At 38.8% G+C, this 27,600-nt stretch overlaps 1 protein-coding gene across 8 annotated transcripts in view; it reads left to right on the top strand.

Annotated features, from left to right (window-relative positions):
• PPP4R3B (protein phosphatase 4 regulatory subunit 3B) overlaps positions 1-27,600 on the top strand; it is a 70,686-nt gene continuing 43,086 nt past the window's right edge. For 5 of the 8 annotated variants that reach the window (XM_007970568.3, XM_007970566.3, XM_073023008.1 and 2 more), the window contains exons 1-4: positions 42-288; positions 1,915-1,970; positions 13,333-13,431; positions 18,602-19,225. In XM_007970568.3, coding sequence (XP_007968759.1) covers positions 147-288; positions 1,915-1,970; positions 13,333-13,431; positions 18,602-19,225 — 921 coding nt within the window. In that variant the 5' untranslated portion in view covers positions 42-146. Of the gene's footprint in view, positions 289-1,914; positions 1,971-13,332; positions 13,432-18,601; positions 19,226-27,600 lie in introns of all 8 variants that reach the window. The other 3 variants (XM_073023010.1, XM_038006960.2, XM_073023009.1) reach the window with 3 other exon arrangements.

Below are 27,600 nucleotides of genomic sequence, written 5' to 3'. Positions count from 1 at the left end.
AATTCGGGCCTCTCCGGAGCCGCCGCCGCCGCCACCGCCACCGCCACCGCCACTGCCACTACCGCGTCTACCGTCTCCCAAGAGTGAGGGGCGCGGACGAGGTGAGCGAGGAGGCGGCGGCTGGAGCGGTGGAGACAGCAGCCACCATGTCGGATACGCGGCGGCGAGTGAAGGTCTATACCCTGAACGAAGACCGGCAATGGGACGACCGAGGCACCGGGCACGTCTCCTCCACTTACGTGGAGGAGCTCAAGGGGATGTCGCTGCTCGTTCGGGCAGAGTCCGACGGTAAGGTTATCGGAACCGTAGAATAGGGGATAGTGCCCCTGATCCGGGCACAGCCTGGGGTTTAGGGCCCTGGGCCCGTTACCGTTGCTACCGCTTCGGGACAGCGCGTTGGTTCTGAGCTGACTCTTGTGTACGGCAAAAACAAACTACTGTACTCTTGACTGGACTTATCCTCAGAGACCGAGACTCTGTCCGCCTCCCATCCCTCTTAAGGATTGGACTCCTTCCTTTCCAGTCCCTCCTCTTTTAAAGAGGGGAGAGTGTGAGAGAGAAGGGAGGAACTAGTGAGAGACTAGGTACTGTTGTCGCCCTCCTCCCCCTTTATTCCTTTATTTTCTTATCCATTATACGTCTAGTACAAACGGTTTAGCGAAACTTTTCTTTCCGAGTGTCGTTAAAAAAAAAAAAAACACCACTTGTACCAACCAGGTGCTACAGTCGGCAGGTGCTGGAGAAAACCAAAAGGCACCTTTTCCTGGCTGTATTTGCTGACTGTTGCCACGATACATGGACACACAAGCACATACATCTTTAGTCTGGGATTTCTTGGGGCTGCCTTTGTAGAAGGCGCTATGAGAAAGTGAATGCCTTACAATCTAAGCAAGTTGGGACAGCAGAGCGGGTTGTAAACTGCTGTATTCTTTGGTTTATTGTAGTCATGTGAAGTATTTTAAATTACAAAATGTAGAGCCGTAATTAAAATGCCTTTTATAGTGTAATCTGGACTTGATTTGAACAACTGATATGGGCAGTTAGAAAAATAATCTTAGGTTTATTCTTGACATATTTTGTATTCTTGCCCCTTCCCTTTTATTTTAAATAGTTATCACTTATTTCTACAGAAGGTATTCTTTTGTTCTTCACGAGAAAAGGATAAATGCAGCACTGTAATTTCTACACTAAGTATTTAATCCCTGTCATGATTTTGTTTTGTAATTTGCATTATTTGTTAAACTGGGAATGCAATAAAACAACTTTTGTTGAAAAGAATGGCTTGAAGTGGTCATTTAGACCTTAAAATTTTTATTTCAATAAAATTTTAATAGTCATCTAGTCTCCTTATTCCTTGATTTGAATGTTGGTTTTAGATGAATATTTTCTTTAAGGGTGTATGGGAATAGGGTGAAATATTTTAGATTAAATATGAAGCCTAGATTTGGAGAGAAAATGTGAATTTGAATACATTTTATTAAGATGTCCAACTGGGTAAAAAGACATGAAAAGTTTGGGGGTGGTGTGTGTTTTTTTAATGTGTATTTTTTGTTGTTGTTGGAGACAGAGTCTTGCTCTGTTGCCAGGCTGGAGTGCAGTGGCGTGATCTGGGCTCACTGCAACCTCTGCCTCCTCTCTCTCTCTCAAGCGATTCTCCTGTCTCAGCCTCCCGCCTACCTGGGACTGCAGGCACGCGCCACCACTCCCAGCTAATTTTTGTATTTGTAGTAGAGACAGTTTCACCATGTTGGCCAGGACTGTCTCGATCTCTTGACCTCGTAATCTGCCCGCTTCAGCCTCCCAAAGTGCTAGAATTACAGACGTGAACCACCGTGCCCGACTTTAATGTGTATTCTTATTTTTTTCAGGGTTTTATCATCTGAGACTTATTATATATTATTTTTTATCTTTCAGGATCACTACTCTTGGAATCAAAGATAAATCCAAATACTGCATATCAGAAACAACAGGCAAGTAGTTGTTTATCTTTAATTTGAAAGACTTCATCTGTGATCAAGGAAGTATTAATCTGACAAAGGTGGGAAAACTTTCCTGACAAGAAAAAAACATGTTTGGTAAACAGAGATCATGTGTATTTCTCTTGCAGGTTAAAAGTTTCAGAATGAAAAGTGAAAGTTTTTGTACTGGTGGTAATTACCATTTTGGGATTGAGCCACTGTCGGTTTATTCTAAGATGTATTTATTAGTATTATTTAACTGTAGTTAGTCAAGTCTCTTCTATACCTTGTACACGAAACCTTTTGTTCTGAGTCATGTTTAAAGGAAATAACATAAAACAAAATTCAAAGGGATACTCTTAAAGCAAGGAAAGCCTATTTGTGGTGTGAAATTAAATCCTTTGACTCAAGTAAAGGTAGAGGTTTTGAAGTAGAAGCATTAAATCCTGCTGTTTAATTGTTGTGTATTTTTAATATAGTAATCAATGGATACCTTATAAAAGTGTACATTGCCAATTATGTAACATCTTCTGTTAATATTTATTGTCTTATTTGGGAAAGAAAATGTGTGTTGTGTTTTAGCATGCCTGATTAATCTGAAAATGGTAGCAGTGATTCGAGCTTTTTTTATTCTGTGAATGTTTTTATTTTTATTATGAAATATATTAAAATTGAAAAGTACAGAGAATAATGGGTGTCTACTGTAACACCACCAGATTTAACAATGTTAACGTTATGCCATATTTGTTTCAAATACTTTTGTAATATTGAACATTATGGATAGAGTTAAAGCTTGTTTGTATCCATCCCGTTCTTTACATTCGCCATCCCCTACATAGGTAACCACTATTCTGAAGTTGATGTGTATTCTTTGTGTACATGCTTTTATACCTTTTCTGCATATGTATGTATCCATAAATAATATGTAGTCTGTTGTGTGTTTTTAAACTTTACACAGTTGATATCGTACTCTTACGTGTATTCTGCAGCTTGCATTTTTCACACATTCATTTTGAATATTTGTTCATGTTAACAATGTAGATATAGTTTTCTTTTTAAACTCTGTATAGTATTCTTATGTATGACATACACCTATTGTTATACATTTGAATTATTTCCAGGTATTTTGTGTGTGTGTGGTATGTAAAGTCACGATGGCAGAGATTTTTGAAGGAAGATAAATTATTTTAGGATTACATTTACAGCATCAGTGCCCACTTCAAGGTTTATGAAAATTTGGATGCCCAGAAACAAGTACTTCATAGTGGGAGGAATAAACTTCTGTCTGTTGTGCAGCTTATTAATACAAAGTCTTACTGTTAAACAATTGTTTTATGTATACAACACATTCTTAATCAGTTATTTGAAATATTTTAAAATTTTCAATATTCAATTCATAGCTTATTTTCTCTGTTTAGAAAATATTGTGTGTCTTTTTTGATGGAGAAACAAATTAAACATTTGTCCTGAATTGAAAACCTGAAGATGTTTCCTATACCTTAGACATTTTAAGGTAGATATTTAAGTAAATTTAATTTCTAAGTTAGCCAAGCAGCTCTTACTCTCTGTCTTTATACCGAATTTTTACCAGATAATCACTTTTAGTTTGTTTTCGTTTGCTTGCTTCTTTGTGGGGAAAGAAATACTAATTTTTTTTTTTTTTTTTTTTTTTTTTTTACAGTATTTCACTTATCTGCATGAATATAAAGTTATCAGGAACTTTGTTCTTGAATGTAACTAAGTCATAAGCAGTTCCCTACAAATTTAGTTATAATAATGGATTCTCAGATTGTATTTAAGATCCTTTAGCTGTTGTTACTTTGGAAAGATCACATTATGGAGTAGGTTTGTATTTAAAATAGTCACCCAGCGTAAGTTAAAAATACACAGTGGTTCTATGAATACTTTAGAATCATTAGGACATGTAGGTAATTTCATGTGTGTTACTCTACTAGAAAATTAGTTCTAGATCATTAGTATTTTTGTATACACTAAGTATAAAGTGTTGGAAAAATTGCATTATTTAAAAAAACTACACCATTTGGAAATGTTTTCTGTAATCACATATAAATAATACAATATTTGGGCTTTTTTTTAATAGTTTATTTATTAATTTTTTTTTTTCCAACATAACATTCAGGTATATAAGATAACTCTGGTAGTGAGAAGAATATTGAAACGTTATAAAAGAGTGAAAAACTTGTGTGAATGATATTACCTGTTTAGTTTTGTTTGAATTGAGTACACTTTTCTAATGGAAATCATAGGGCCATTTAGGGGTTATGTTAAACTTAGTTCCTTGTAATGGATGTGGTTTTTCGTATTTTCACCCAAATTTTCAATTTGCACTTTTGAAAATAATTTTTTTGAGAGGGTCTTCTGTCCCCCGGGCTGGAGTACAGTGGTTTGATCACAGCTCACTGCAGCCTCAACCTCCTGTGCTCAAGTGATCCTCCAGTTTCAGCCTTCTGAGTAGCTGGGATTATGGATGTGAGCCACCATGCTTGACTAATTTTTAAAAACTTCTGTAAAGATGGGGTCTCATTATGTTGTCCAGGCTAAATTTGCACTTTTAAAAAATTTATTACAAATTTTTTTTTTTGTATTTGTAAAGACGGGGTCTCACTATGTTTGCCCAGGCTAATCTTGAATTCCTGGCCTCAAGTGATCCTTTTGCTTCAGCACCTTCACAGTGCTGGGATTACAGGTGTGAGCCACTGTATTCAGCTTAATTTGTAGTTTTTTGAAGTTGAACAAATTGAAATTTCCAAATACAGTAATATTTTTCTATGTTTGTTAGAATTATCCTTTGTAAAAGGCATCATTTAGATTATTCAATAAATTAGAAAGTTACTGATTTCCAAATTTTACATGAAGTCTGTTGTTCATTAGTAGAGTTAAAATTTTTTTTTAAATTTGTTTTCAGAGATGGGATCTTACTATGATGCCCAGGCTGAGCTTGAACTCCTAGACTCAAATGATCCTCTCGGGACTATAGTAATGGGTTAAAAAAATTTTTTGTTTCCATTAGTGGGTTTTTTATTAAAAACTTAATGAGTAAGTGAATGAGATGTTTATAGGCCATTTTACTGTATTAAAATATGTTGACTGTGCCAGGCATGGTGGCTCACATCTGCAGTCCCAGCACTTTGGGAGGCCAAGGCAGGAGGATCCCTTGAGCTCAGGATTTCGGGAACAGCCTGCACAACATAGCAAGACTCCATCTCTACAAAAAAAAAAAAAAATTCAAAAATTGTCCAGGTGTAGTGTGCAGCTATAGTGCCAGCTACTTTGGGAGCTGAGACGGGAGGATCATTTGAGCTTGTGAGGTCAAGACTGTAGTAAGCCATGATTGTGCCACTGCACTCCAGTCAGAGAGACAAAGCCAGGCCCTGTCTCAAAAAAAAAAAAAAAAAAAAAAAAATTGAGTAAATTCAGAGGGGAATGTTTAACATTCTTCTTTTAACATTACAGTTTTAAAATGAGCCAACTACTAAATTGTGTGCTCAAGATACATCTTTTCTTTCAAAAATGAAGTACCGAATTGTGAGCTTAAAAGGAGTTAGAATGCGTCAAGCTGAATGTCATATGACTGGATATTGAAAAGTCATTATTGATTCATATCACTTCCTTACTGTGCACAATACTGAAGTAGTTAATGGAAGAAGATGTACTTACTCAATAAACTTAAGCATTTAAACATGTTGGAAAGAGAAGAGAATCATTATATGATACAACGTGAAATAAGATACCTGATAGGTGTGACAGAAATTTTAAGTTACTTAACATCAGTCCCACTAATACTGACTAAATCAAAAGCAGAGTCAAAGCGAGGTATGGTGGCTTGTGCTTGTGGTCCCAGCTACTTGGGAGGCTGAGGCTGGAGGATCACTTAAGGCCAGGAGTTTGAGGCTGTACTATGCTATGATTGTGCCTGTGCGTGGCCATTGCACCCCAGCCTGGGCAACATATCTTTAAAAAATAATAAAAACGAGTCATACTAGGCACAGTGGCTCAACACTTGTAATCTCAACACTTTGGGAGGCTGAGGCAGGAAGATCACTTCAATCCAGGAGTTCAAGACTAGCCTGAGCAACATACTGAGACTCTGTCGCTACAAAAAATATAAAAATAAATTAGCCGGGCATGGTGACACACACCTGTAGTCCCAGCTACTTGGGAAGGTGAGGTGGGAGAATTGCTTGGGCCCAGGAGGGCAGTGCTGCAGTGAGCTGTGATTGTGCTACCGTACTTCAGCCTGGGCGATAGAGCAAGATTGTCTCAAAAAAAAAAAAAAGTCATAAGAATGTGTACCTATTTAACACAGTTGTGTATTAACTGGGTTTAGGAAAATCCTCATTGCAATTTTATTTGGAGGCAGGACATAACAGGTGAAACAGATACAGAATGATAGTAAGATAGCTGATAACAAATGTTTTACCACAGTCTTCACTGAAAGCCCATGAAAGCATTTCACACATGAGGCAACAAAGGTACAGAAAGGGTAAAATTCTTGACTGAGATTATACAGCAGGTATGTGCTGACACAAAATATAAAAAGTAAACTTGTATTCCACAGACTTAAAGCAATAGAAAATTAAGGAAGAGGTTAATGTAAGCTGGAATCATTAAGAAAAACTTCATTCCTGGTGGTTGTGGAAGGAACTGTGATAGGGAAGGAAATATACCTGCTACAAAAGGTATTAAGCCTATTTGTAGCAGTGGTTTCTTTTTTTCTCCCCCCTTAATCCCAAATGTGATAATACACAGGTTCAGAAGGGGACATTACAGGTTCTTGAGTAGGGGCCTAAAGTGATACTGTGTTTAAAGAAAAGAGTGTGGCAATGTTATGAATAATAAATTGGGGAGGAGGGATAGGGTGGAGCAGAAGATCTTTGAGTAGCAAAACCTTTTACAATAATTCAGATACAAAAAATGAAAGTCTGTTCCACCATGGTAAATGGACGTCAAGGAACAGAGCTCCAGTATATTTTCAAGAAAGTGCTGGAAAATTTGGTAAATGATTAAATATGAAAGACAAGGAATCAAAGGTCACTGGTAGTGTTTTTGAATCTGGCCAGGAAAATGATGGTTCTTTCCAGAAAGTGGGAAGTTAAGCAGGTTTACATTAATCTTTTGGTTTGAGGCTTATTAAAAAAAATTTTTTTTTAGTATGTAATATATTAGCCCAGTTAAAAATTCAAAAGGTATTTATTGAAGTCTCTTTCCCATGCCAGATTCTGTCCATACAGTTTTCCTCGCTAGAGGCCACTCACACCAGTTTCTTATATATCTTGCTGGAGATATGCATATGTAAGCAAATATGCATACAATTGTATGTATTTTTTCCCTTTTATTGGTATAAATGGTAGCATACTATGTACTGTTTTGTGCATTGCTTTTTTTTTTTCCATCTGGGCTTATAATAAATATAGTAAAATAAATGGAAAGAGATTTTTTTCTTTTTTTTTTTTTTGAGACACAGTCTTGCTTTGTTGCCGAGGCTGGAGTGCAGTGGCGCGATCATGGCTCATGGCTTCATGATCATGGATCATGGATCATGGCCTTGACTTCTGGACTCAGGCTCCCACCTCAGCCTCCTGAGTAGCTGGGACTGCAGGTGTGCACACGATGCCTGGCTAATTTTTTGTAGATATGGGATTTTGCCATGTTGCTCAGGCTGGTCTTGAACTCCTGAGCTAAAGCAGCCCACCCACCTTGGCCTTCCAAAGTACTGGGATTATAGACATGAGCCACCACACCCAGCCCATGAAAAGGTCTCAAAAGGAACATCTGGGAATAGAGATAGGGTAAGACTTTCCAGCAGGAGTTTATAATTTAAGAATCATAAAAGGCCTGGCGTGCCAGTAGTGGTCCCAGCTTTTTGGGGCTGAGGCAGGAGGATCGCTTGAGACCAGGAGTTTGAGGCTGTAGTTCGTGATGATCACACCTGTGAATAGCCAACTGCACTCCAGCCTTAAAAAAAAAAAAAATCAGATTAATTATGAATTTTTAGCTGCAAGGTAACCTCCTTTGAGGTACTAGCTATAAATTGAGAAAAGAACAGAGCTCAAGACTGAGTCTTGTTCTGACCACATTTATTCATTCATCCAGAAATACCTCATTGAATGCTGCTTCTGGCTGGTCACTATCTTTTGTTTGGAACTTTTTGGAGGCAGGGCGGTGGTTTTTAGATGAGACTGTCTCCCAACCAAGAGCACAGTGGCATGATCGTGTCTCACTGCAGCCTTGACCTCCTAGGTGCGATCCTCCCACTTCAGCCTTCTGAGTAGCTGAGACTGCAGGCACATACCACCATGCCTGGCTAATTTTAGTAGAGATGAGGTCTCACTATGATGCCCAGGCTGGTCTCAAACTCCTGCACTCAAACAGTTCTCCCTCCTTGGCCTCCTAAAGTGCTGGGATTACAGGCGTGAGCCTCCACATCCAGCCAAGCTGGGATTTTTGTTTTTATTTGTTTATTTTTGAGATAGAGTTTCACTCTTGTTGCCCAGGCTGGAGTGTAGTGGCGCAATCTTGGCTCACTGCAACCTCCACCTCCCGGGTTCAAGCGATTCTCCTGCCTCAGCCTCCCTAGTAGGATTACAGACATGCACCACCACGCCCAGCTAATTTTGTATTTTAGTAGAGACGGGGTTTCTCCATGTTGGTCAGGCTGGTCTTGAACTCCTGACCTCAGATGATCTGCCTGCCTTGGCCTCCCAAAGTGCTGGGATTACAGGCATGAGCCACCACGCCTGGCCATTGGGATTTTTAAAGTAAGCCTTTGAAGAGTTTATGCAAAGTGATGGCATGATCCAGAATACTTGATATCGATCTGTGGAATTAAAGAGAAGCAATAAGTGGGAAACTCATTGGGAGATTGTTGCATAGTCCAAGCAAAAGATAATGTTGGATTGGATTGAGGTGATAGAGATGGAGAGAGATGGATGGATTTTGTGATACATATTGAAGGTAGAATTCACAGGGCGTGCGATGGATCAGTTATTGGTAATCAGGAAGAAGGAAGATCCGTAACCATTGACTGTTTCCCAAGGTCAGTCCTTAGCATTGGAAAATAACTCTAAATATAAACCCCATTTAGTTTCTGGTATGTTGACGAGATCAGAGAAAATAATTTAAGTTGAAGTTTAGAATGAGGGACTGGGTGCAGTGGCTCCCACCTGTAATCCCAGCACTTTGGGAGCCCAAGGCCAGCAGATTACCTGAGGTTAGGGATTCAAGACCAGCCTGGCCAACATGGTGAAAGCCTGTCTCTACTAAAAACACAAAAATTATCCAAGTGTGGGGGCACACACCTGTAATCCCTGCTACTCAGGAGGCTGAGGCAGGAGAATCACTTGAACCCAAAGGTGGAGGTTGCAGTGAGCCAGGATTGTACCACTGCACTCCAACCTGGGCAACAGAGTGAGACACTGTATCAAAAAAAAGAAGAGCAAAAGAAAGTGATGATGAAAAGGTGCTCAGTTACCTTAATTCAGATTTCAGTGTTTACCTGGACCTTCTCTCAGAACATTGATTGTAGCCAAAATGGGAAAGGCACTGGATGGCTGGATAAAGCGTTTTGGATTTCATTCTATTAGTCATATCCATTGACCTAACTGTAGATACTACTGTCTATAGATCTAGACACCAGAAAGACCAAGGCATGATTAGAAAATTGTGACTTTGAACCCCATCCCCCAACCTCCAGAAGGGGAGAGGGGCTGGGGGTTTATTAATCACCAGTGGCCAGTGATTTACTTAATCATATCTGTTTAATGAAGCCTCCATAAAAGCCCAGTAGGACTGGGTTTGGAGAGCTCCCAGATAACTAAGTGGAAGTTCCTGGAGGATGATGTCCCCAGAGAGGTAATGCAACCTTTGAGCCTCTTACCCCATACCTTGCTCTATACCTATCTTCATTTGTATCCTTTAAAATATCCTTTATATTATAATAAACTGGTAAATACAACTGTTTCCCTGCATTTTGTGATAGCAGATTAATCAAATCCAAGGAGGGGGTCATGGGAATCCTGATTTATAGCCATTTGGTTGGAAGCATAGGTAAAACAACCCAGTCTTGCAGTTGGCGTTAGAAGTAGCGGCAGTCTTGTAGGGCTGAGCCCTCAACTGTGGTATCTGACGGTGTCTCCAGGTAAACAGTGTCAAAGGTGAATTGGGGAATACCCACCTGGTGTCTAGTATAGAACTGATTGATATTGGTGGGGAGAAATCCCCACACTTTTTGGTGATGAAGGTGACAGCAGTGATTTGTATTGTGAGAGTGTAGTATGAGAAACAGTTTATTCATTCGTATATTCTCATACCCACCTTTTGTGAATTATTGTAGCCTATATGTGGAGATAACTGCAAATATTTTGTAATTTAAACTGTCCTAACTCAAACAAAATGGATAGGTGCCTTAGAAGGGGTTGCTAATGATATAAGTACAAATGAACTACATAATGGTTAAATTAACATTTACTGCTTAACTGTCAACCATGCGACAAAGCAGAAACAATGATGTAATAGATCTGACAAGAAGTTACCTCCCTCAGAAAGTTCAGTTATTAAAAAGATAATTTTTTTAACTTTTTTCTTTTTTTTTTGAGACAAAGGCTCGCTCTTGTCCCCTAGGCTGGAGTGCAGTGGTGCAATCTCGGCTCACTGAAATCTCCACGTCCTGGGTTCAAGTGATTCCCTTGCCTCAGCCTCCCGAGTAGTTGGGATTACAGGTGCCTGCCACCACACCCGGCTAATTTTTGTATTTTTAGTAGAGATGGGGTTTCAACCATGTTGGCCAGGCTGGTCTCAAACTCCTGACCTCAGGTGATCCACCCGCCTCGGCCTCCCAAAGTGCTGGGATTACAGGTGTGAGTCACCATGCCTGACTGATAATTTTTTTTTTTAATTAGATATGGGAGTCTCACTGCATTGACCAGGCTGGTCTCAAACTCCTGGCCTCAATTGATCCACTTGCCTTAGCCTCCCAAAATGCTAAGATTACAGACTTGAGCCATTGCATTCTACGAAAGGATAATTTTAAATTTGGGTTTATATCCACTGTTATGTTTGGGTATCTTATGCCTTAAGTGTGTATTGAGTTTTAATACTAACTAATGATATGGAGCCATTACAGTTCAAACATTTAAAAATTTTGCTTATGTTCTTATAAGCCTTTTCTATTTCAGCATGTGTTTTATAATGCATTAATATACTAACATATTCTTGTATATAATATATAAGCTAATTAAACTACAGTCAAAAATGTTCTGGAGATCACTGTTTGTGAAGCTATTTTGAGGAAGGCTCTAAGAAGATGACTTGGGAATGTAGGGAGCCTGAGCGGGTACCCTGGTGTTTTAACCAGCACTGACCAGAGTAGCTCTATTTATATCTTTTTTATATATGGAGGTTCTTAGTAAATTTTTGTTTGTAAAAGGGGTTCTGTTTTTTTAAAAAAAGGTTTGAAAACTTTTGTGGATGATGAGAGAAACTGAAGGTTTTTTTTTTTTTTTTTTTTTTTTTTTTTTGAGACAGAGTCTTGCACTGTCGCCAGGCTGGCGTGCAGTGGCACAATCTCGGCTCACTGCAACCTCTGCCTCCCGGGTTCAAGCGATTCTTCTGCCTTAGCCTCCCAAGTAGCTGGGACTACAGGCGTGCACCACCACGCCCAGCTGATTTTTGTATTTTTAGTGGAGACAGGGTTTCATCATGTTAACTAGGATGGTCTGCTCTTGACCCCGTGATCCGCCTGCCTCGGCCTCCCAAAGTGTCGGTATTACAGGTGTGAGCCTCCACGCCTGGCTGAAACTGAAGGATTTTAGACAAAGGAGTGACTTGAGAGAATTTTAGACTAACTCTGGTAGCAAGTTTCTCCCAAAAAGCATAGCCAGGAAGAAGGTAGAACACCGATTTCTAGCTATTTTTACCTGATGACACAGAAAATAAGAAGTATTAATCTGAGGCCTGGATTAATTAAATAATATTTTTCATTTACTGTTTAAAGCCAAAAAGTACTGAAATGTTCCCATTTTCAAAACTTTGTCTTTGATCTGGAGATGATTTTTAGTTTGTATTCATGTCAGGTCATCATATTTATAAGTACTAGTTAAATGAACAAATTATTACATATAAGGTGTTTTGTAGATTATATTTTTGGTAGAGTATAAACTCAATTTGTATTTGTTTGGAAATCAAAGTTTTAGCCATATTAAACTTTCATTATTATATATCCTTTAAAGATTGTTCATTTGAGTATTGCATAGTGTTTTTAGTGTTTAAAAATGTGTGTGTAGGCTGGGTGCAGTGGCTCACACCTGTAATCCCAGCACTTTGGGAGGTCGAGGCAGACGGATTGCTTGAGCCCAGGAGTTGGAGTTCCAGACCAACCTGGGCAAAATGGTGAAACCCTGTCTCTACAAAAAATTAGTGTGGCATGGTGTGTGCAGCTGTAGTCCCAGCTACTCGGGAGGCTGAGGTGGGAGGATTGCTGGGGCCTAGGAGGTCAAGGCTGCAGTGAGTCGTGATTGTACCCTTACACTCTAGCCTGGTCACAGAGCAAAACCCTGTCTCAGGGGGGAAACAAAAAACAACAACAAAATATATATATGTATATTTGTGTGTGTGTGTGTGTGTGTGTGTGTGTGTGTGGGGTGTATGTTTTATTTTAAATCCAAACTTTAGTTTCTAATACAAGGGCTGATGACCTTTTCCTAAAAGCGTAACTAACCCTTTGGTAGGCATGTAATCGAAGACATTCTAGGAGACTGCTTACCTAAACCTTGGGCTAATTTTTCTACACCCTAAGGTACTGAACTGGGTGCTGTTGGTAGCACTTGTAAATAAGAACAAATAGCTTTGTTTCACCATGGTGTTGCATTTCTTAAGATCCTGAAGTCTTTTCCAGATTTAAAAAAAAAAAATGGCAAAAATAGAGTTAAGCCTTAACCTATTTTCAGGTATTAGTTAGCTTACTTTTAACCAGCTCAAAGGGAAGGATAAATACATAGGTGGTTAGTGAATGGGACAGCTGATTTTCTAGAAGCAACAAAGTAGATGGTTGGAATGTCTTTGTTACAGTTTTAACCAAGAATGGCTAGCCTTTTTATAAATATTATTTGGGTAACATGAGTCAGAGCCTACTAACCTGTTTTAATATTTTTTGTTTTAGAAAATTGCTCAGTGTCATTTTTAGTACCAAAGCTATTTTATTACCAATATATTACTAATAATGCCAATCGAATATACATTTATTACTCTTATCGGGACATTTGTCATTGCTGTGTTTTCAGTCCTCTTGATTTTTATTTATACTTTGTAGATATCTCTTTTCTAGTGTGATGATATAGAAATATTTATTTTTAAACAGGATACATTAATTGTTTGGTCAGAAGCAGAGAACTATGATTTGGCTCTGAGTTTTCAGGAAAAAGCTGGCTGTGATGAGATCTGGGAAAAAATTTGTCAGGTGAGTTTCTTTTTATAGTATTTAACTTAACATTTGCATCTTTTCTTGAATTTTTGTTTCCTTTTTACTTCAAACATGTATTAGGATGTGGAGAGATAGTGTCTTAATGTGAGACTTGATAATATAACTTGAAATTTTTTTATATTCTACAGCAAATTATTTTACTTCAAGTTTTTTAAAAACAACTTTGTCATAGTTTTGTTTTACCACTTTAGATTTTGATAGCATATACTCATAATTAATACCTTATATTATAGAGTGGCAAGTACTTTAAACAAACCAAAAGAAGATTAAGTAATTAAGTCAGGCTTTTAGATTAAAAATAATAAATATTTGGTCATATGTTTACCTGATGTTTATGAATACTGTACGAGGCACTAATGATCAACAGTATTCATGACTTCAGTTTATGTGGAACTTAGAGTGTAGCAGGATATATAGAATATGTGGTAACTCTTAAGTAACTAGAATTTTTTTAAAAGAAACCTTTTATTTTAGAACAGTTTTAGATTTACAGAAAATATAACTATAATGGAGAAGACAAACATCTCTTATTTATAACTAAGATATTGATTTACATATCTGCTGGAACATAAATTTATATGGTGGATAATTTATTCTAGTGATTTCTATATAAGATTATACCTTGTCCCATCCTACTACCCCACCTCTATATGTCAACACCTACTTTTTAATACATGTTCTTGGATATAAATGTATTTGTCCACCCGGATGCAATTGCTCACACCTGTAATCCTAGCGCTTTGGGAGGCCGAGGCAGGCGGGTCACCTGAAATCAGGAGTTCGAGACCAGCCTGGCTAACACAGTGAAACCTCATCTCTACTCAAAGTACAAAAATTAGCTGGGCGTGGTAGCGCATGCCTGTAGTCCCAGCCACTAGGGTGACTGAGGCAGGAGAATAGCTCGAACCTGTGAGGGAGGTTGCAGTGAGCCAAGATCATGCCACTGTACTCCATCCTGGGCGACAGAGTGAGACTGTCTCAAAAAAAAAAAAAAGTGTTCGTCCTAGAAATTTTTGTGGAAATTTGTTTATTACTGCTTTCACTTAGGTAGTTTCAGGAGGTCTCCAAGAATGCTCTCAATTTGCATAATTCATCTGAAAGACTCAACAGAATTCAGCAAAACGTTATACTCACAGTTACCGTTTATTACAGCAAAATGATACAGATTCAAATAGCCAATGGGAAAAGGTGCATAGGGTAGGGTCTAGGAGAGTTCCAGGCTTAAGCCTCCAATTCTCTCTCCCAGTGGAATCATGCAGACAGCACTTACTTCTCCCAGCAGTGATATATGGCAGCACACATTCAGTACGGCCAACCAGAGAAGTTTACCCAAACCTTTGTGTCCAGGGTTTTCATTGGGGATTAGGGTTTATGTAAGCATGGCTTACCACCTGTGTGGCTAACCTTATTCCAGCACCTCCAGAGGTCAAGAATATCTTGACCCCCACCATATACCACATTGTTAGCATAGTATGTCTGGCATAGGTGAAGGCCCCCAGGTAAACAAAAACACTATTATGAAGCAGGATATTCTGAGTGCTTAGAGTTTACCTCTCTGGAGCTAGATAAGGGCCAAACTTTTCCTTTGGCAAGGTCAGTCCTTTACTGCACAGGCCACTCCTTGACCAAGACTCTCTTACACCAAAATGATCATATTTGTGAGCATCTACATTTAGCATAGGATTTATATCACAGATGGAGAAATAATATCAGTATGAATATACCTAGCATTTGGGGCCAGTGTGGAGTAGAAACAGGTTTGAAGAAACAACTAACTTTTCCTGTAAAACCGTGTCATACCTTTTGTATTTTTGTACTACTTTGATTTCTTATTTCTCTCCTTGATCTGCAGATTTTACCTTATGATAAACTTGTACAGAACTGTATACCATAGAAACTGATAGTCAACAAAATCCAGCTTTTTGTCAGTCCAGTGATTTTTTTTTTCTTCTTAGGTTCCAGACCATGATTCTGTAGGGCCAGTGGCTTTCCTTTTTCTTAGTTTAATTATTCAAATAACTCAGCATGGGCCAGTGATTTTTCTATCAGCATTACATCCTCAGGAAGCTTTAACTCAATATCCCAGTACACTTGATCATCAATATCAGTATTATAAGATTTATGTAGATAAGGTAGTTGGATGAACAATACTAGTGTTACACCATATCACAGTATGGTAGTAGATGTAACCTGAAAAGTAAGAGTTGATAGATTCTAGCACATTACTAGAATCCCACTTAGTCATTAACAGTTGGTCTGGGGCTGGGCATGGTGGCTCATGCCTGTAATCCCAGCACTTTGGGAGGCCAAGGCGTGCACATCACGAGGTCAGGAGATCGAGACCATCCTGGCTAACACAGTGAAACCCCGTCTCTACTAAAAATACAAAAAAGTAGCCAGACGTGGTGGCGGGCGCCTGTAGTCCCAGCTACTTGGGAGGCTGAGGCAGGAGAATGGCGAGAACCCGGGAGGCAGAGCTTGCAGTGAGCCGAGATCGCGCCACTGCACTCCAGCCTGAGCTACAGAGCGAGACTCTGTCTCAAAAAAAAAAAACAGTTGATCTGGTTCATCATCATATTGTATGACGAAATGTCTCCCAGAGCAGTGTCATTCTTCGAAGCTTACCGGCTCCCATTTAACCTAGTCAGGTTTCAAGAGGAGGGGTGGTCTTGGCAAACCTATTGCTTCACCCTTCCAGGCATCTGTTATAACTGAACCAAGAGACAATGTCATCTCTTGGCCTTCAGCCTTTCTTGAGGTATCACTGCTTTTTTTTTTGCTTTTTTTTTTTTTGAGACATCGTCTAGCTGTCCCCAGGCTAGAATGCAGTGGTGTGATCTCAGCTCACTGCAACCTCTGCCTCCCGGGCTCAAGGGATTCTCCTACTTCAGCCTGCTAATAGCTGGGACTACAGGTGTGCGCCACCATGCCTGGCTAATTTTTGTATTTTTTGTAGAGACGAGGTTTCATCATGTTGCACAGGCTGGTCTTGAACTCCTGAGCTCGTGATCTGCCTGCCTCAGCCTCCCAAAGTGCTGAGATTACAGGCATGAGCCACAGCCCCCAGCATAGGCACCAATGTTAATACTGAATTTTCCTTCTTACGTTACTCACTTTTTCATTTTTTTTCCTCTTTTACTGTTTCTTCTTTCCATTTGTCGTTATTTTTAAAAATTTTATATTTATTCTTTGTCATTGATTTTTATTCAGACTTTTCCACCTTTGGAAGGGATATTAGATGGAAGGGATGATCCAGCAAAGTTAACTCTTTACTGTACCACTCAGTACTCTACTTCTTAAAAATCTATGCATGTTGCTGAATATGTATTTAGTTTTTTGCTCCTAACTACTGCATGATATTTCACAGAATCATATGTCATGTTTTACTTTTTCGGTTCTGGGAAGTCATTGCTGATCTTTGAAAGAACAATTTCAGTTTCAATAAGCGCCATATTACTTAATTATTTCTTAACCACCCCTCTCCCCTGCCCCTTTTTTTTTTTTTTTTTTTTTTTGACAGAGTTTCACTCTTGTTGCCCAGGCTGGAGTGCAATGGCGTGATCTTGGCTCACTGCAACCTCCGCCTCCTGGGTTCAAGTGGTTCTCCTGCCTCAGCCTCTTGAGTAGCTGGGATTACGGGCATGCACCACCATGCCCAGCTAATTTTGTACTTTTAGTAGAGATGGGATTTCTCCATGTTGGTCAGGCTGGTCTTGAACTCCCACCTCAGGTGATCTGCCCGCCTCGGCCTCCCAAAGTACTGGGATTATAGGATTGAGCCACCATGCCCAAGCTTAACCCCTTATAATGAGAAAATAGAACAAAAAAGCTTTCCTGAAAAAGTTTGATGGTTCAGATGGTTCAGAGTGTCTTAAGGGGAATGGAGAATGATGAAATAGAAGGAACCATTGTAGATAAATAAATTATAAAAACAAGAGCAAAGATAATTTTGATATATTTAGCTTTGAGAAAGCATAAATTTAGAAGTACATATGGAAATGTTAACCTTAGGAAATGGTATGGACATTTTCTTTGAAGTGAATGAAAGAAATGTGTGAAGGTAAGTTATGAGATGGAGAAATGTTAGAGGAAGTTGAGTATTGATGGACTTTTTATTCAAAGGAAACCTCTTCTGAGACTTAAAGGTGAAGGTAATGTTTGAGAAGTTGGAAAGTGAAAAAAAAAATTTAAAGCAGCAGCTGTAAGGGATGACGATAGGATTATGGAATAGAGAATTTTTATTGAAAAACCCTATCTATAGTGTAGATTTATTGTGAATCCATACAGCAGAGTTCATTGGCTATCTTTGAGATGTTATAATCAGATTGTGTTGTAGCAATACAATCCTAAAATTTCAGTGGCTTGTCACAACAAAAGTTGATTTCTCCTTAATGCTGTTTGACCAATAGGGGAAGGGGACCTGCTCATGTGAGTCATTCAGGGACCAAGCTGGAAGAGAATTCATTTTATTTTATTTTATTTTTTTATTTTATTTTTTGAGACAGAGTCTTGCTCTGTCTCCCAGGCTGGAGTGCAGTGGTGCAATCTCAGCTCACTGCAGCCTCCACCTTCCAGGCTCCACCTTCCAGGTTCAAGTGATTCTCCTGCCTCAGCCACCTGAGTAGCTGAGATTACAGGCATATGCCACCACACCTTGCTAATTTTTGTATTTTTAGTAGAGACGGGGTTTCACCATGTTGCCCAGGCTGGTTTTGAACCCCTGACCTCAAGTGACCCGCCTGCCTCAGCCACCTAAAGTGCTGGGATTACAGGCGTGAGCCACCGTGCCTGGCTAGTCATAGTGACAACATAGTGAGACACTGTCACCACAAAAAGAAAAAGTGTTAGCTAGGTGTGGTGGCACATGCCTGTAGTCTCAGCCACTTGGGAGGCTGAGGCAGGAGGATCACTCGAGCCCAAGAGTTTAGTGTCACAGTGAGCTGTGATTGCACCGCTGCACCCCAGCCTAGGCAACAGAGTTAGATCCTGTTTCTATTAAAAATAATAATAAATTAGTAGTGACTATTACTAATATTTATTCTTTGCAAGATATTTTACTTAAATTCAGTGGTCAGGGATTTGCTTTCCAAAATTTTGAATTCTTTTGTATTTTAAGGTAATTAGCTGTATACTTGGATATTTTTAGGTTCAAGGTAAAGACCCATCAGTGGAAGTCACACAGGACCTCATTGATGAATCTGAAGAAGAACGATTTGAAGAAATGCCTGAAACTAGTCATCTGATTGACTTGCCCACATGTGAACTCAATAAACTTGAAGAGATTGCTGACTTAGTTACCTCAGTGCTCTCCTCACCTATCCGTAGGGAAAAGCTGGCTCTCGCCTTGGAAAATGAAGGCTATATTAAAAAACTACTGCAGCTGTTCCAAGCTTGTGAGAACCTAGAAAACACTGAAGGCTTACACCATTTGTATGAAATTATTAGAGGAATCTTATTCCTAAATAAGGCAACTCTTTTTGAGGTAATGTTTTCTGATGAGTGTATCATGGATGTCGTAGGATGCCTTGAATATGACCCTGCTTTGGCTCAGCCAAAAAGACATAGAGAATTCTTGACCAAAACTGCAAAGTTTAAGGAAGTTATACCAATAACAGACTCTGAACTAAGGCAAAAAATACATCAGACTTACAGGGTACAGTACATTCAGGACATCATTTTGCCCACACCATCTGTTTTTGAAGAGAATTTTCTTTCTACTCTTACGTCTTTTATTTTCTTCAACAAAGTTGAGATAGTCAGCATGTTGCAGGTAAGTAAAAAGATATTCTTCACAATTCCATTTTTCAGATACTTAGTTCCCTTAATAGTTCAAGCTGGTGTTTTTACCCTCTATTTTTTGAAAGATTTATTTTGTTTAAATGCATTATTAAGTATATTTAAAGTAAACAAAAGAAATTAGGACTTTATATCTTGTGGTTTTAGTGCAACCTTTTATTTGTTTGTTTTTTTGAATTGGAGTCTCATTCTGTCACCCAGGCTGGAATGCAGTGGCACAATCTCGGCTCACTGCAACCTGCGCCTCCCGGGTTCAAACAATTCTTCTTTCTCAGCCTCCCAATTAGCTGGGACTACAGGTGTGCACCACCATGCCCGGCTGATTTTTTGTATTTTTAGTAGAGAAGGGGTTTCACTGTGTTGCCCAGGCTGGTGTTGAACTCCTGAGCTCAGGCAATCCGCCTGCCTCAGCCTCCTACAGTGCTGGGATTATAGGTGTGAGCCACCGTGCCTGGCCCAGCCTTTTATATTTTTAAGTGGTCTATGTTTCAGCTTTTTATAAAATATAATATTTGTGTTTCTAAAATTCAGGTAGAATATACATAACATAAAATTCACCGTTTTAACAATTTATTTATTTATTTTTTGAGATGGAGTTTTGCTCTTGTTGCCCAAGCTGGACTGCAGTGACATGATCTCTGCTCAGTACAACCTCCGCCTCTTGGCAGAGAGAAGTGATTCTCCTGTCTCAGCCTCCTGAGTAGCTGGGATTACAGGCATGCACCAGCACGCCCAGCTAATTTTTTTTTGTTGTTGTTGGTTTTTTGTTTGAGATGGAGTCTTGCTCTATAGCCCAGGCTGGAGTGCAATGGTGTGATCTTGGCTCACTGCAAGCTCCGCCTCCGGGGTTCAGGCCATTCTCCTGCCCCAGCTTCCTGAGTAGCTGGGACTGCAGGCGCCTGCCACCGCCCCAGGCTAATTTTTTGTGTTTTTGGTGGAGATGGGGTTTCACCGTGTTAGCCAGGATGGTCTCGATCTCCTGATCTTGTGATCCACCCGCCTCGGCCTCCCAAAGTGCTGGTATTACAGGCGTGAGCCACGGTGCCCGGCCCAATTTTTTGTATTTTTAGTAGAGGGGGATTTCTCCATGTTGGTCAGGCTGGTTTCGAATTCCTGACCTGAGGTGATCTACCCACCTCGGCCTCCCTAAGTGCTGGGATTACAGGCGTGAGCCACTGCGCCCAGCCAGTTTTAACAATTTTTAAGTGTACAATTCATTGACATTAAGTATATTCGCAGTGTTATGCAACAGTCACCACTATCCATTTACAGAACTTTTTCATCATCCCAAACAGAAACTCAACCCATTGAACAGTAACTACCCATATTCCCTGTTTCCAGCTCTTGGTAATCACTATTCTACTCTTTATGAATTTGTTTATTATATATATCGATGATGCAGCTATTTATTATTATTATTATTATTGTTATTATTTTGAGACGGAGTTTCACTCTTGTTGCCCAAGCTGGAGTGCAGTGGTGTGATTTTGGCTCATTGCAACCTCCATCTTCTGGGTTCAAGCGATTCTCCTGCCTCAGCCTCCCCAGTAGCTGGGATTACAGGTGTGTGCCACCACGCTCGACTAATTTTTTTGTATTTTTAGTAGAAACAGGGTTTCACCATGTTGGCCAGGCTGGTCTCAAACTCCTGACCTCAGGTGATCCACCCTCCTTTGCCTCCCAAAGTGCTGGAATTATAGGTGTGAGCCGCCGCACCTGGCTGATGCAGCTATATTTAACGTTTTTCCTGTCTGTCCCGCGAATACTCGCCAATAATGCTTGACTGCAGCATTTACCCTGAGACAACTTTGCCACAAAATACCTAGCTTTTATTATTATTTTCGCATTGCTGTGGTATATTAATTCTAGAAAACATAGCATTCCTGCCCATGATATTAATGTCGTTCTCAAACATTTGTTGGCCAAAGATTCATTTGATGAATCTGATTTTTTTTTAAATAGACGATTTTGATGATTCAAACAATTCTGATGTTAGTTCTGTTTAGAAGTAACTCCAGGAACAGTTTTTATATTTTATTTTCACATTGAAAATCAGATTTGCTTCAGCCTCAAAGAGCGTGTTTATGTAAAATGAAATGAGTGCTGGCAGCAAGCTGCACTTTTTTTTTCTAATTGGGAGAAGGGTTAAAAGTATCTTTTCTTCCATTTTGAGAGATACTGTTATTATTGGGGTGTATATGAGTATGTGGCTATTTGCTATAAGAAGGTGTGATTTTATTCTGTCTCACTGAGTTGTGAAATAGGAGCTTTATACTATATTTATCATGTTAATCCTTTACACCCTAACAGTATAAAAAGCATGCTTTTAAAGTACTTGTATCGGTAGACTATACTAAGCTTTCTGAATAACTGCTTTTGTTACTTCCATATCATCACTAAGTTTATTGAGCAGCTACTATATACTTAGTGTTATGGATCTCAGAGTGTGGTTTGTGGACCTCTGAAAGTCCCTGAGACCCTCTTGGAGGCATTTATGAGGTTTTCCTTTTTCTAGTTTGATGTCAGTGTGAGGCTGTGTGTTTTTTTTTTTCATGTACTTTTGCCTAAAGAACATGTTGCAACAAATTGAATGACAAAAAAGATAAATGAGTATCTAGTTGTCTTCTGTTAAGCCAGATATTGAGATTTGCAAAAATGTAAAAGGGGCTACTCTTTTTACTAAAAGTTTAAAATTTTGGATCATATAGCCGTTTCTCTTAAAACGTTTATATAAACATAAAATAACTTATTTTAAAAATGAATTCATAAATATTTTCACAAGTCTTGGTTTTAATTGTAATTATGGTAAATATTGATGAACATAACGTGCATAATGAAAGCTCTTCAGGGTCCTCCATAATTTTTTAAAATTCATTTTATTTTTTATATAGAGACAGGATCTGACTGTATTGCCCAGGCTGGTCTCAAACTCCTGGCCTCAAGTGATCCTCCTTACCCTCCCAAAGTGCTGAGAGTATAGGTGTGAGCCACTGTACCCAGCCTCTGCATAATTCTTAAGAGTTTAGGCCAGGTGTGGTGGCTCATGCCTATAATCCCAGCACTTGGAAGGCCAAGGCAGGAGGATCACTTGTGGTCAGGAGTTTGAGACCAGCCTGACCAACATGGCAAAACTCCATCTCTACTAAAAATACAAAAATTAGCCAGGCATGGTGGCACGTGCCTGTAATCCCAGCTACTCAGGAGGCTGAAGTGGGAGAATTGCTTGAACCCAGGAGGCGGAGGTTGCAGTGAGCTGAGATTGCACCACTGTACTCCAGCCAGGGTGACAGAGCGAGACTATCTGGAAAAAAAAAAAAAGAGTTTAAAAGGGTCTTGATACAAATAATTGAATTCTGTCTCTGACTTAGTGCCAGCTAATAGACTTCATTGTGTGACATTTCCCACTAATAGCCGCCTATTATTGTTACTTTATTTTTTTATGTAGGATTTACTTTTCTTTCAGATCATTTATTCACCTACCAATTTTTTGTTATTCCCCAATAATGCGTGTGGGGAAGGTTAGATGTACACATCAGGTTCTTTTTATAATATATAGGACCTGTTTATTTTTAAACCATAGTATACAATTCAGGGTGCTATTTCACTTGTTGACAGAAAAACGTTTAATAATCTTATGAGATTGGAAATAGAGTCACAGTCTATAGTTGATAAAAAGGGGACCCAGTAACAGAAGCTCAAATGTAGCTTTCACATGACTGTTCTTGTCTTCAGAAGGGTTTCCAAATTCATAATAGTAAATTGTAAATACTTTTATATATTCAGAAAATAAATTATGTAAACTATAAGTATTTGTAAACCTTTGTATGTCATTTTATGTATTTTATAATAGGTTTATTTGTGAAGGCTATAATTACGTAAATCAAGTGCAGCTTTTTCTTTTCCTAAAAGAAGACTTAATCATTTCTGCTTCATGAGATGCATTTCATGAAATAGCCAGATTCTGTGAACTGTTATTTACGTAAGGTTTACTACTTAATTATCTCTTATGTGCCAGCAAAGATGTTGATTTTTTTCTTTTTTTTTTTTTTTTAGATTCAGAGGGTACTTTGTTACATGGGTATTGCATGAGTAATGGTGGAGATTGGGCTTCTAGTGTACCCATCACTCAGATGTTGAACACGGTGCCCAGTAGATAACTTTTAAACCTTCACTCCCCTCCCATCCTACCCCTTTTTGGAGTTCCCAGTGTCTGTTATCTCCATCTTAATGTCCATGTATACCCACTTGTAAGTGAGAACGTGCACTGTATGATTTTCTGCCTCTGAGTTCACTTAGGATAATGGCCTCCAGCTCCATTCACGTTGCTACAAAAGACATGATTTCAGTCTTTTTTAACATTTCGTTTGTATTCCACAATATATATATACACCCCATTTTGTTTGTCTAATCGTCTTTTGGTAGACACTTAGATGGGTTCCATGACTTTGCTATCGTGAATAGTGCTGCGATCAACATGCAAGTGCAAGTGTCTTTTTAATATAATGCATTTTTTTCCTTTGGGTATGAATTGTGTTTTCAACTATGTGTGAAAAGGAAAGAAATAAGATTGTGGCCAGTGGTCTCTATTTTATTTTATTTTTTGTAGAGGTGGGGGTTTTGCTATGTTGCCTAAACTGTTCTTAACTGGCCTCAAGCAATCCTGGTGCCCAAAGTGTTAGGATAACAGGCGTGAACCACCATACCTGGCCCTGCAGTGGCCTCTAAGCCCTTATTTCCTAAAGTCTCACTCTGAGATTTCCATGTAGAAATTTTTGGCTAGGTAGTAGGTGTTTCCAGATACCTATCTAGCTATCTAGTACACTCACTTGTAGTTTCTTTTTTTTTTTTTTTTTGAGATGGAGTCTCGCTCTGTCCCCCAGGCTGGATTGCAGTGGTATGATCTCGGCTCACTGCAAGCTCCACCTCCCGGGTTCACGCCATTCTCCTGCCTCAGCCTCCCGAGTAGCTGGGACTACAGGCACCCACCACTAGCCCAGCTAATTTTTTGTATTTTTAGTAGAGACGGGGTTTCACCGCGTTAGCCAGGATGGTCTCAATCTCCTGACCTCGTGATCCGCCTGCCTCAGCCTCCCAAAGTGTTGGGATTACAGGAGTGAGCCACCACGCCTGGCCACCTATGGTTTCTTAAATGAGCATTAACTTGCTGCTGTGTGAGTTGTAGAAGGCAAGTGAATATGTAAGAATTTTATGTAACTGGGCCAAAGTGAGGTAGTACAAAGGTCCTTATAAATCCTAGCCTAAATTAGGTTAATTAAGTGATGCATTATATGGAAGTACTTAGCATAGTCACTGGCTCCTAGTATGTGTGCTAATACATGTTGACAATGTCTTAAGCATGATAGGGACAGAAGACTTTTGTGACTCTGAATTTTCTACCTAATTGCAGATCAAAATCCCCTGAGCCCAGAATTGAGCAACATTCTTTTAAAATGTTTTAGTAATTAATTTTTTTTTTTTTTTTTGAGACAGTCTCCCTCTGTCGCCCAGGCTGGAGTGCAGTGGCGCCATCTTGGCTCACTGCAGCCTCTGCCTCCCAGGTTCAAGTGATTCTCAAGCCTCAGCCTCCCCGGAAGCTGGGATAACAGGCAGCAGCCACCACGCCTGGCTAATTTTTGTATTTTTAGTATAGACAGAGTTTCACTGTGTTGGCCAGGCTGGTCTCCAACTCCCAACCTCAGGTGATCCGCCTGCCTCAGCCTCCCAGAGTGCTGGGATTACAGGCATGAGCCACTGCCCCCAGCCAGAAATTAAATTTTTGAAAGCAAATAAAGTGAGGTTGTTTCTGCACAAACAGCTACAGAATAAGATCCTTTTCAGAACAGAACGTTTTAATTTCTCTCCTTACTAGAAATGATAGAGGACAGAAATCTCAAATGTTGACATGTTAACACATTTACATGTATTATATTATATACATATTTCTGCTATTCCATAGGTAAGAGTTAAGCTTAAAATTAGCCCAGCAGGATCAGCGGTTTAGTTTTCCTTTTAACATATTTTGCAGATACTAAGGTTTTGGCACCAAGAGAGAAAAATTTCTAACTTTCCATCCCAGTTACAAATTAAATATGTAAAATCTTCAAATACTCTTTGAAAGACTGTTTAGAGTAATAGGGCTTTTCATTTTGTTTTTAGGATTTTTCTTTGGATTCAAGTACAGGATTTAATATATTAAATTTTATCTTACTAGATTTGGCCCATTCCAGCTTGTGTGTGTATCTTTTGCTTTGATTTGATTCATGTTTGATTCAACTTCAAACTTATGTTTGAAGTTTGAAATACTTAGGAACCTGTCCTGTGGTTTACCTAGTAGGAGTGACAAAAACCTCATTAATTATTTGGGAGGCCTGGATTCTAAATCCATCTGTCACTAACTACCCTCAGAAAAATTTACTTTTTGGACCTCAGTCTCTTGAAATTTAAAATTGCACTTGACAGTCTCTGTAACAATGTTGCAAAATCTGATCTAATTCTAAGTTTCTGTGTTTATATGTTTCTAAAAATGAATGGGTTCTATTTTTTCTTTTGTTTGGCCTGTATTTATATTACTGCAAAGAAAAGAGTTTGATTTAGACTGTTTAGAAGCAACCTCTTTTTTTCCCCACAGTGTTTTTTTTAATGTTATCCAGAAAAGCAGCCACACAAATTTTGACTTAAATATATAGGTTTTATTAAAACAAGAGCTGTTAAAACCAAATAGAAAAGAAAAACTAAAGAGATTAGTTTGATTACTTGGAGAACCAGAGATTTTGGAGTAAGTATTTCAACTATATGATAGGCTTTAAGTTACTGATTATTTGCTTCCTTCATAAATATATTGGAACAGAGTGCTTTTATAGCTTAATGAATAATAGCAAGAGTAATGCTGGAAATCAGGAAAAAATACTAGGAATCCACATTCTCTTAATGGACTGTAATAATTGAGATTGCTTCTATCTGTAATATTTTATGCAGTTCTACTTATCAGCTCACAAGTACCGAATCATATAAGAAGAATTCAAGTGGGAAATTGCATTTATCAAGGAGTTGGAACTTTTTTCTTATGAAAATATTTTGAAAAAGTTAAATTTTCAGGTAGTAAAGGATGAAGATGTAATCTACAACAGATGCAGGAAAATAGAAATTTATAAAAGGTGTGAATGGAGGTAAATATGTACTTACTCACCCTAACCTAAAATATTGAGACTAAAAGTATTTGGAAAAAGTAGGCTGGGCGTGGTGGCTCATGCCTGTAGTCCTGGCACTTTGGGAGGCTGAGGTGGGAGGATTGCTTGAGGCCAGGAGTTTGATACCAGCCTGGGCAACAAAGTGAACCACCTCCCATCTCTACAAAAAGTTTAAAAAATTAGGCAGGTGTGGTGGCACGTGCCCGCTGTCTCTGTTACATGGAAGTCTGAGGGAGGAAGATTGCTTGAGTCCAGGAGGTCCAGGCTACAGTAAGCCATGTTTGTACCACTGCACTCCAGCCTGGGCAACAGAGTGAGACTCAAGAAAAAGAAAAAAGGAAAAAGTAACTTAAGGGCTAAATAAAAGATTACATATGCATATAAACTCCCTCAAAAGATGGATGTTCAGGCTGCAATGCATAAGGTCCAAAAGGAGTCAATGAAATACCAAAGGAAACACCATTCTGAGTCAAACTAAATGATTTATCTACCAGTGTCTTGTCTTTGAGTAGCACCAATTGATTTTTAGTGGAATAGCATGTTATACTCTCTGATTGTATGTAGTGGTTTCTATTCATTTTTTAAAAATATATGTTCCACCTTGTTTCAAAAAGGACTTAAGGGATTGATACCACTTAATGTATGATCCTCAGTAAGAAAAAGGACAGGTAGTTGGGGTGTATCCTTTAAATGTTAGGGTTTTATTTTACTATCAACTCTACAGATATTATTGTTATAAACTTTTTTAGAACAAGTTACTTTAATGGAAATTACATTTCATAAAAATGAATTTTGAAGATAACTGAAGCTTAAAACCACCAATAATTTCCACCAATTTTTTAGCAGATTTTGATGAAATCTTCTCTAAGGTGAATTTTAATATTTATGCTCATTTTTTCTTTTGTAATTTAATAGTCTTTGTAGAAAATTAGAAAATATAGATAACCAAAAAAGAAAATCACTCATAACCTATCACCAAGCAATAACCATAGTTAACATTCTAACCTGTACTCCTTCTAGACTTTAGACACACAAATTTATTTATGATTATTATTAATTTTTTGTTGTTGTTGTTGTTGAGTTGTTGCCCAGGCTGGAGTGCAATGGCACAGTCTCGGCTCACCACAACCTCTGCCTCCCAGGTTCAAGCGATTCTCCTGTC

Source organism: Chlorocebus sabaeus, chromosome 14 (assembly GCF_047675955.1).
Source record: "Chlorocebus sabaeus isolate Y175 chromosome 14, mChlSab1.0.hap1, whole genome shotgun sequence".
Lineage (NCBI taxonomy): Eukaryota > Metazoa > Chordata > Mammalia > Primates > Cercopithecidae > Chlorocebus > Chlorocebus sabaeus.
Note: the sequence above shows the minus strand (reverse complement) of the source record. Positions and strands in the feature narration are given on the sequence as shown.